Below are 11,432 nucleotides of genomic sequence, written 5' to 3' on the forward strand. Positions count from 1 at the left end.
TTGTTTTCTGGTTTTTTTGTTTTTTTTTTTTTTTTTTTTAAGAGCTGAGCTACAAGTTCAGCTCCTCCATTATACAATGTTATTTCATAACCAGAAAGAAAGAAACTCAGAGACAGAAAAACTGATGTATTTGTAATAGCTTACCTTAAATTCCATAACATCAACAAATGTGAAGTAGTATAATGCCAGGTTCTTCAGAATCTCTGATTTTTCTTTCTGGAGCTGAGCGAGCTGTTGCTAAAAGGGAAATATAAACATACACACTGCTCTTAGAAGACCTGGAGAAAACTGCTGAAAAACAATACCTGTGAAGCGCAGAGGAACCGCCAGGCTACGTAAGGAAGCCTTAACATGGTTTTCTAAGACTGAGGTTCTATGTGTCTCAAACACACACAGAGTTCTCAGAAGAGAATGTTTTAACAGCTGCCAACTACACTTCGAAGGTAAAAGTCAAATTAGTAAACATTAGTACCCAAGTCATATCGTTTAGCTCAGCTAGAGATGAAAATGGGTATTTAGGAAAACAGCGTTACCGTGTATAATTAGCAAAAGCAGAACAGTACAGCACAAACCGGTATGACAAAAAAAAAAAAGACGATGTTACTTGAGGTGGGAGAAAAGAAGGTGGCAGGTTACAAACTTTACTACAGAAAAACATTATGCTTTTAAATTCTGAACTTACCAAAAAGAATATCCAGGCAAAGCCACGTTAAGCATGCAAAATAAAATGTAGATACAAACATAAAATACAGTAACGGTTCTTTGACCAGTTCCATATAAACACAATAATACAGTCAAACAAAAGCAACAAAATAAAGAAACGAAAAAAGAAGCAAAACACTAGCATTAGACACTGGTGGATAAAATGGAAGAGGCAAATGTGAATACAGAGCCATAAAATAGTTCACATGGATTCTGTAAAATTTTTTTAACCAAACAATGCAATATTTAATTTCCATAGCTTTCAACATTTTCTGGAGGAACCAAACAGATCACTTAAACAATTAAGAACACACGCACACACACAAAAGCAGCTGTTATTGAACAGCCATTCTGTTTATCTATGTATTATAGTCTCATGCCACGGCAAGAATCCAATTATTTAACTTGCAAGATCCAGGTACAAATCAAGTCTCCTTCCTGGTACAGAATTGAAACGCGTTAAAGCAGCCACGACACTAAAAATAAGTCCTCTAAGAGGATACAGGATTTTACATTAAAGACTGATCAAGTTAAACAGGATTTTCTTCTCAGCAAGAGCAACCATTTACGAGAAAGATTAAATATCTTGTTTCGAATTGGTTAGCATATTTTCATCTCCCTCTATTTAGAAAGCTGTGCTCTGGTGTTCTCAGCTTATGGAAAGCACTAAAATTCCTCCAAATCAAAAAAATACCCTGCCTGGACCTCTGCTGCCTATCACATGCAAGGAAATTTTTGCTTCTTTCTACAGAATTTTAAGCAGCCATTATGGTTGTCAGAAGCCTTTAGCCTGAGCCTTGCACGACAGCCGAGGCAGGCAGGCGTAGCCAGAGCCATGAGCAAACCGCAAGCACTACCAAACACTCTGCCCACCCCTGAACCAGCGCAGGGGATTTAACTTGGCAGGCCTGACCTTGAACGCCTGCCCTATACAACAGCTAAGTTTCTTTCACATATCACCTGGGACTTGAATGAAAAATGGATGCAAGTACGAGTTTATTTTCCACCCTCTCTTGACAACCATCAACCTCTTGATAACGTATTTGCACGAGCAAATAGGTTATTTCCATTTCAACTGCTGCTCTGCCCAAATCTATTTCCAAATGTAAGTTCTGTGAATAGTTCGTTGAGCCTCGATATGAAGCTGCTTCTTCCATTTCCAGTGTGTATCTTAAACTTGAATCGCCTCGTGCTTGGAGAAGGAAGCGTCCAGCATCACCACGGGGGAGTCTGGAGCTCCTGCAGGCCTGCACAGCTTGGGCACACCTTCAGGCCAACCCGCACCCACGCTCAGGACCTCCCCGAGGAAAGAGCGCTCCGTACTTTCAGGGTTCCTTTGTCAGCCAACCGTTCTTAAAGGATGGACACTTGTCATCTAAGAGACTTGGATTCCGTCTTCATGCTGGCTCTGTCTCTAAGTATATCTAAGTATATCTCCAAGTATATCTAAGTATTTCTATATCTAAGTATATCTAAGTATTTCTTGCTGGAGATTTGGGTTTAGAAAACTAAGAAGAAACAGGGTTTGTTCCCCCGCAACTAACAAACACAAGCGTCAGTCGGATGAATTTGAGGAGCTGTTTTGTGCCGTTTCAGGAACAGGCCACCTGACGTTATTCAGAAATAAGATTAACTCTAGTGCAGAGAGAAGGCAAAATGGAACACTCACTCTGCAACTGCACGTGTCTTAACAACTTTTTCCCTACTGCAATCCCAACTCGCGCTGAACAAGCTGCAAGGCTAAGGGAGACTGTCCAGTTATAGGGTGTTGCATAGGACACCTGCAGTTGTTGTAGGAGATAGCGACCAAGCGACCATTCCTGCAGGGCACGACAATCTCATAGGCACAATCTGTTAAGCAGGGAGATAAGGCATACAGACAGATGGTGCTCGGAACTGTGGTTGCAAGAGAAATAATCTTTTTTCCAGAAATTCTGTGAAGCTGTGCATTAAATAAAAGAATATAGGGACATTTTCATTACACCCAGCCAAGAACTACAGAATCACCGCTGTGCACTGTTAACCAGTTACCTCCATTCCCAGAAATATTTATACTTAGATGATGATAAAACTTTTGTACAGAGTCACAGTGACCATTCTTCGAAGGGAGGGCTGAAGGTGCCAGCAAACTTCTATTTAAGATATTACTATCAAAGCACAACGTATCAACCATAATTACTCTTTAATCAGTACAGTGCAAACAGTTCAATTCACACAGCGTGGCCAGATCCACGATGTTTCAAGTACAGCTTGCAGCACGTAGGGTCTTGGATGCTTATTTGCATTTTCGTAACTCAGAAATGCGGGTGTAGCTCTGTCCACACCCACTGCAACAAAACTTTCCATTACTAATTTCCTAACAGCTGTTTAGAAATAGCTGGTGCTGCATCACTTTGGTTTGAGGTTGTTTAGAAATAGCTTTGGTTTACGACTTTGTCTTTAGCCTGCGAGTCCATTTATCAGCAAACACTTCTGTTTCCAATATTCACCAAAACTCTTAAAATGGGGTCAGCTGAGGAAACAACTCTTAAAACATTTCTAGCACCACAAGATTATTTTCACTATTGCCAACCATGCCTTGTTGATTGGTACCAAACAATTTGAAGCACAAAGTATACCAACAAGGACAACAATATTTTTGTTGAATATGGTGAATTAAGATTTGAGACTTACGTAAAACTGTAGAAATCTTTGCATAATATTAGCAAGGTCAGAAAAGTGTCAAGTAATTTATCTGACAATTTTTTCTATTAACAAAATACCATATCTCCAATCATATTTGCATTTTATTTATAAACCGGAATTTCTAAATACCAGAGTGAAGCTGACGAGAGAAGGAACTGATCTTTACCAAGTTGTCTTGCACCTTTCATTCTCCATACTAAAGCCCCAATCAGCGTGTGAAACACAAGTGATTATGTACACAAAGTCCATTATGCACACAGAGTACACTAAAAGCAGCACATTAAAAGAGGTAAAAAAAAAAAATCAGGAAGTGCAAGACAGCATCACTTAAAGCTTACAGGAACACAATGGCGCAGAGACAAGAAAGTAGTGCGACAGATGCTGGCATATTAACAATGTGAATAAATGCAAATTTAATGTGAAGGCACAGGAGAAGTATGAGACAATTAGCAAACATTGTCCAGAGAGTTTTATGTCTGGGAAAGCAGAGGATAACTGTGGCTCCCTATTTTATCATATCTATTTGAGTGGTAGCAGCAGCACGTGAATAAACGTCTTATTTCATGATCCAGGAAGAGATGGCAGGTAGAGGAATTTTCTCCTTCTTGTATCAGTGTGGTATTTTTCCTGCAACTATGATCATTAAACACTTGCATTTGTTTTCTGCAAACCGACACCATAGATACTATGATATCCTCAGAGGAAACACAATCAACTTAATCAACTAGCTGGAATATAAGCCCCCAAAAGCAATATTATAAACCCTGACTATTAAAATTCTGGGGATACGGGTAAACAATCACTGTAATTTATTATACTTACTAGGCTCGACACCTCTAGACTCTGTCTTTGGATGAAGATTGTAAAAATTCAACTCATTTGAACAAAGTTCTGCGTCTATAAAATCTATAGCAGAACAGCAGAAAAAGGGAAGTATCTAATCAAATGAAAAAAAGAAGTTTTCAATTCTGCAAGTGAGCTATAGAATGATGGATGTGTCCTTGGTTTTCTTATTTCCAATTAAAAGCAGCCCCTGAAGTGACATGCTGCGTATAAAATGATGCAGTAGAGTATTTAACATGTTTATTAATGTTTTGCTACTGCAGTATCTATTTTCGGTTTGTTTTCAAGTTTCTAGCACTAAGTTAACTCTCAAAAAGGAAAAAAGTTTAATCTGGGCTATTCTACAGGTAAAATTGTTTTGGACATACGTCTCTAGCTGCCTATGCTTACATTTATGTCATGAAATCATCCAAGAACTATTCAGATAAAATGCAAGAACACTTGTTTTGGAACGCCCACTCAGTAACACTGCTTCACTAAAATACTGTTTAGGTATTAACGAGGTTTTTTGTTTCCTAGGTTTTTTTAATGGTCAAGCTCTTAAGTTGTCAGTCATGAAAAGAGCAGAGTTTTAGTGGCTGAAGCGGAGAGGTTGGGCGTTACACACATTCCCTCCTTTGCAGGTGCTGCACACTCTGTTAAGCACCAAGAGGAAAGTGGGACTAGTTTGGTTTACCCTGGCAAGCGACTCACATGGACAGATGTGACTTAGCAGTGTTCTACAATTTATTATAAATAACAACAACAATTAAACCGGATCTGGATGCTGCTCCATCTCAAATTCATGCACAATCAAGCGTTAAGCCACAAATATAAATCTCACTGCTGACAGGGCTTACCATTTTTAAAAAATACAAGTTACATAACGACAGCTCTCTTTGGTGAAACATTTTGAAGAGATTTCAGGACTTCACCTGACCTTTTGGAATTGCTATGAAGAAAACGCTCACCTTCAAATGACTGTTGGGCTGAACAACTTTACATACTGTTGTCTGATTGCATTACAGCAAAAGTCATTTTAAACTGCAAAGTCAGTCTTATGTAGGCAACAGCCGAAGACATCAGACACGCTACCACTGCGTACAAAATCAGAACAGCAGGTATGGTCGTACCAAAGCAAGACATTAGCGGAGCGATTCCAATTCTGAATGATTTATTTAGTGAAAAAGAAGATAAAATTCTATTTGTTGCAGATATTTTGCAGTTTCTCCTGAAAGAAACTACCATTAGTATATCCTATTCTCACGCATAAGAAACCTCAACTGCCCATACAAAGCTGAACAGAGCAGTTGCTCATCAGCCGGCTTTATTCATGCAGGGGGAACTCCCATAAAGTAAATTACTAGCTCAGTGAGTTTTGGGAAAATCAAGCTCATCTGCAGTCCCTTCAGCACTGTCAGCTCCTTGAGCAGTAGCAGAGTTGAACAGGCAGCTGTTCAAGGAAAGAACAGCATCCTCTCACCTGGGAAGGATTTTAGTTTTCATGGGTATGAGGTCAGTCAGTTTTATGGTGGAATACGGAGGGCTGGGTTTTATGGCTTAGGAAATCTGAATAACCACGTCTCCCATACAAGAGATCTAGCACTCCAGAAAGCCGGAGAAAAAAAAAAAAAAAAAAAAACCACGGAACCTTACTGAATTTGGGGATTTGAGTTACTTCGGGTACTCTCAAGAAACCAGCTGCTGGAGGTGTTAATGACCATACAGCAAACATGAACAGCCCTGAAGACACCATAAATAAAATGTCGAGAAAATAAATTCTACAGATCCTAAGCCAGACAGGCTGGGAATGTTCGCACCACCTGTACTCTACTCTCAAGTGAGTCTCTCCTGACACAAGGCAGCAGAAGATTATTACAGTTAATTCAAGTAAATAAACTCTCAAAATACTATCCCCTGAGAAACCGCATGTGCTGTCAACTCCAAACACCATGCAACTGCGATGAACGACACTGGGAAGATAGCTACTAAAAGATGAAGATCAGCAGTATCTGGAAAACACCGACATTTCTCCCACTAACCACACACTTACGCGCTTCTGAGTGATGTTTCACTGGTCTGTTTACCGCTAGGCAATGACTAAGCCTCAACTTCTCCAGGAGACATTTAAAAATATAGGAAGCTTTTCTGCAGGGAAATTGCTGAGGGGCAATTTGAGGAAAAGAAAAACATATGTTCAAGAAAGGAGGCAGATACTCTCACTACTCCCCATATGTGATGTGTTAGAACGCAGGAAGGAAGCTAACTCTATCACACGACAACACAGAGCTTGACCTGTGCAGGCAGGAGATTTTTCAAATGCCACCTGCAATCTAGGGAAAATCTATGTCTTTTCTTCCTGCACCTCCAGCTCTCCATCCTGAAGTATTTTATTCTGGTTTTACAATGGCATTAAATGTCAGCACTGACTAAGAAGTCAGTAATTTTTAGGTTCTACTGATGATTATTTTTTTTTTTTTGGTTTGGTATGTTCTCTTGGTTTTTTCTGGGGTGAATTCTTGTCTGTATGCCTTAAAAGGATGAGGTCTGAAAAACATTCAGAAAAACCAGGCTGGTTCTGCATCCCTTACTTTGGAACTTTTCTTCTAAAGCTAGTCAAGGAAACGCTGTAATTGTTCCTGTGAAGCAATGCTAGCAAAATCAGATCACAGATGCACCAAGAACCATGGGACTATAAAGCTTTTTGGCAGGCTTCTACAGCTTTGAAGGCTTCTTCGAAACAAAGCTTTAGTCAATTTAATATAAAGACAAATACTAACGTTTCCCAAACACAGTAGATACTTTTTATTATTACGAACCTTCCTTTTCAAATAGGACTGGTAACATGTTTGTTTCTCACTGTGCCAATCCTCGAATTTTTTTTGTCCAGGCACACCCCCTGGTAGGCAGGTATTTCACACACTGTTAAGCACTCCTACATTGCTGCCCAACATCATTACCCGCCAATTTAAAGAGCTGAGACTTCAACCTGCATATTTTCAAGGTTATATGGTTCAGGATGGTGACTGGGGAAGAAAGGGCAAGTGTAACAGATGGACTGAGGGACTCAGACAAGAGCAGAGAGTGAGTTATGAACTGATGTGGTCCAGAGTTATCTATAATCGATCCTTCAGAAGATGAACTACTCCATTTGGGTTTTCAGCCTGGTCAGCAAGGATGCATCAGGCTCTTTGTTGTTTGAACTGCTCATAAACTTTCACTCTTGGTACAGTATTGAAAATCAGCAATTGTCAGGCACTACTCTAGTCTGACTTGGCATGTCAAACGCTGAAGGAGGAACAGAACCAGGAGCTGTATTTTTTTGTGAGTAAAGATATAAAAGTTGTTAGTAGTAAATGTAACAGAATCACTTGTTTTCACAGAATGAAAATGCAGTCTTTTCAAGATCATCTGATTACAGTAGACAGTGCTCATACTCTACAATAAAGTATGTTGTTCACCCCTAAGACAGCAAATGCTGTAAATTACGGTATCTGAGAAAAAACAAACTAACGGCCAAAACCAGGCAAAAAAACCCCTGGAAAAGCAGGCGCTAGCTATTCTCTAACCGACTGTCAGCTTGTTCAGCCACATCACCGACTGGCGTGTCAGCAGGTACTACTAAATGCAGAGATGCACAAAGCTAAGCAGCAGTAATCACCGCAGTTGAACACACAAAATCTGAACCCCCTCCTGGAAAGGCTGTCCTGGAGTTCTTGCTGCAAGGAGGAAGCACAGGTTATGATGTCTCAACTACTTCCTCTGCAATAATCCTCTGTAGTATTTCATTCCTTGGTATGTCCCTGTTTCAACAAGCTTCTTGTCCTCTGAAATCTCTGCTCACCTATCTCTCTACGGAAGGAACTTGCCGGTATGCCTCCTAATGTCTGGGGAGCTGGCTGTTGGCCAGTGGGAAGGAGGAGACAAAGAGCAAGGAGGGTAACACCTTCCTGACCAGGAGCTAGACACTCGTGCCTTTCTGAAGCTGAGGTTTACAAACAAAAATCTACCTTAGATCAAACTAGAGCCTTCTCTGCACATGACATGGCTTTTCTCTCATAAGATATCGGGAACAGGCAAAGGTTTCTTTGGGGAGACACTACAGGAAAACACCTGTACATGACTAAGAAAATCTCACTGCTGTCACCTCTGAATGCGGGGAGGGAAACATGCACTGCCTGTCACTGGAACTCAAAACCTCTACTTTAAAGTGTGCTCGTACATAAGGAGGGTAGGCTTTTGATAACCGTGCTTTATAAACACAGCCTGGCTAGCTCATGGTAAATAAACATGAAGGACTGACAAAACACGAGCGCATCCTATTTTAGAAGCTGTGATTGTCAAAATATCAAGTTAGCTTTGATCTTTCTATAAACTTCACAGTACCAAATCCTTAAATACCTATCATTAGTTAAGCTCCAAATTCAGTCAAGAACCAGAAGACACACCGCACATCCCTGCAACTGCATTAAACAAAGTCTATGGACATAATCTTTTAATAGTAGATCTGCCACTGAAGTTTAGAGAATATAGAAGCATTTACCAAATATGGTTTAAAGGGGTTTTAGTATTTTTACATAAATTTCATAAAGAATTTGCCATATTTGTTACTAACACAATCAAATGCAATAGAAAGGTGAGCAATATTAGACAGTACAAAACACGTACACGTTTGAAAGTGAGAAAGTACATTGTTATTGAAACTGTTTCCTCCATAAGGACAAGTTTTTATATTTTCTTTCCCCGTTGGTATTACTGGAGACATCACACAGACATTCTAGATGGCACCGTAAAAGACAGTAATTATCCCCACTGCTCTGACCACTACCATTCTGCAGAAAGCTGACTGCTTACAGCAAGCCTAAGCCTCTCAAGCATACGTGCAAGTAGCTGCATGCAGGGAACGTGCAAACCCGGCACCTACCTCCACTTCCTTTGCAAAGAAATATAAGCAGGTAAAACTTATATTCAGTTCCCTTGACTGGCAAGTTGAGACAGAGAAGCAAGTGTATATCACCTGCCAGAACGCCTCCACCTGTGATCTAACAGTCTCAATTATCTCTAAAAGGCCAGAAAGTCCCACTCCGCAATACTGGACACTTAGAAGGGTGAAAAATAATTTCCTACTGCAACTGAACTCACTGCATATGAAGAGGAAATATTTATTTTTTCTGTGTTTTTGTACTTCAAGGTTTCTCCTTACGTATTAAAACATTCTTTATCCCCATAGGGCCTGAGTCAATAGGCAGGAGCAACTGTAAGGTACGAGCACCTGTACAGAGCAAACTCATTTTCCCAATTTACAGGCAGGTGCCTTTAACCCATCACAAATAAAGTTACGCAACTTCCATCTTCTGCAATGAGTCTAGTCACCAAGAATTTCTGCTGTCACAGGCAGGCATGACTTCTTTCGAGGATTCCTTCCCATTGACAATTCTTTGAAATGGAAGAGAAGAGAAATGAAGAAAAAGGAAACCAGAAAGTGTCCTACCCTAACAAAACCAACCCAAAATTGCAGTATAATACTCTGTTTGGAGTTCTTTTCAAAGTATCCTGTCAGACATCTGAACCACCAACTACGTTCCAAATGCAACTGTCAGCAACAGGAGCTTTGTAAAAACATGTAAAATCTCACAGATTCGAGCCATGAGTGCTGAAGGGTTCTGAGAAAAATACTTAGACAGCCATCAGGTTACTTACATTGTTGTTGCGTGTTTCTACTGCCGGAAACTTCCTGACTATGAATTTGACAGCGGATTCCAGGTTTTTGTCAATAAGATACGATGGTTTGGCTTTGGGGTCACCACATGCCTATAAAAAAATACAATAAAAAATGAAGTGAAGACACAGTCACCCGTCTACAGTTAACTGATAGTTGCAAATCTGAAGACAAACTAGAAAGATTTTTGTTTTGTTTGTTTGTTTTAAGTGAGCAGGTGATAAAATGAAAGGCAAAGTGCGGGGACTGTCACAGCTGAAATATGCAATGGGAAACAGTACACAGATGCTCTTCTACTGAAAAAGATGCATGGAAATATCAAAGCAGTTAGTGCAGAACAGCAGTGAGGGGAAAAAACTCAATCCTAAAAGGAGGAGAAAAAAAAAATGCTTTCCTTTTAATGCTATTCCTGGTTTGAGGTAGTGTTGTATTCATCTGGAGTTAATGGACTGTTAGGAAATTCAATCATGTCATCATCTGTGGAGGACAGTGCTGGGCACATTAAATGATTAAGCTAAACTTTGTGAAACAAAACTAAAAGCCCCACCACCAACCTGCGTTTATTTTTTTCTTTAAATTGTTAACGGCAAGACAATTTTCCATCCCACAGTAAACCCCCCAGTACTTGCCTAAAGCATCCTATCTCCTTGGATTAAGAACTCAGGTTTTGTTCATGTTCTTTACTCCTACGGTAGCATAGGCTGTGCTTTAAAAGCAGCAATCAAGAAATTTCGTTAATTTTTTATGTCAACGGAAGTCGCAGCTAAGCGTTAGGTCTCTTAAACAACTTACGTAGGCATATCAGAGCAGCTCCTGTGGCCCACCGACTGACAAAGCGCCTACTTTTGCCAGCTACAGTGCATGCTGTCAGACACACGACTCAACTACTCTGACTAGCAAGCCATGCTGTACCGTTTCGTTTGGAGGAACATACCAAAAGCAGTGTTACTTACATGACAGAATTTGTGCTCAGATTGTATTCTCTCTCAAATATTCATTTACTTTTATGGTCCTCATAGGGATTTGCAAAGGAGTTTCGTGTCTCATGCAAAACTAAATTACATGCTAGGCGTTTCTAGGCAACATAGTGAACTGAAATGACAGCTCATTTAAAAACTTTTCCACATTGATTTCTATGACCGAGTTGCGGACTGTAGAGACAGAAGTCATGGAGTATGAGACCGATTCTGAAAGCGGGCAAGCGGGCAAAGGGAAGGTGAAAAGCTTTGCAAACCTTCCAAACTTGTCCTTGCTGGGAAAGCAGTGTAATAAAAAGAGAGAAAAATTACATATAAACAAATTGCTCTTCAATTCTGAAGTATGTCACATTTAACTAATACACTATTACCTACATCCAAGAGAACATTACGACCATCTGTTACTCTAGGCAGCATACTTGCTACTGCGCGGTGATGGTTCTCATACGCACAAGCAACTTGACACGTACTTAGCGGAATTCTACTAGTGTGCAAAGTGCTGCGTATACACTGAGACATGGAACTTC

The 11,432-nt window shown here is 40.1% G+C and overlaps 1 protein-coding gene across 1 annotated transcript in view; it reads right to left on the reverse strand.

Moving 5' to 3' along the window:
• Nucleotides 1–10,945, reverse strand: part of NCKAP1 (NCK-associated protein 1) — a 46,122-nt gene extending 35,177 nt beyond the window's left edge. The window contains exons 1-3 of the mRNA XM_010138126.1: nucleotides 10,931–10,945; nucleotides 9,910–10,020; nucleotides 145–237 (exon numbers count right to left, since the gene is read on the reverse strand). Of these exons, the coding sequence (XP_010136428.1) occupies nucleotides 145–237; nucleotides 9,910–10,020; nucleotides 10,931–10,945 (219 nt within the window). The remainder of the gene's footprint in view (nucleotides 1–144; nucleotides 238–9,909; nucleotides 10,021–10,930) is intronic.
• Nucleotides 10,946–11,432: the final 487 nt, after the last annotated feature.

The sequence above is a fragment of the Buceros rhinoceros genome, unplaced genomic scaffold (genome assembly GCF_000710305.1).
Source record: "Buceros rhinoceros silvestris isolate BGI_N320 unplaced genomic scaffold, ASM71030v1 scaffold18406, whole genome shotgun sequence".
In the NCBI taxonomy this organism is placed as follows: domain Eukaryota; kingdom Metazoa; phylum Chordata; class Aves; order Bucerotiformes; family Bucerotidae; genus Buceros; species Buceros rhinoceros.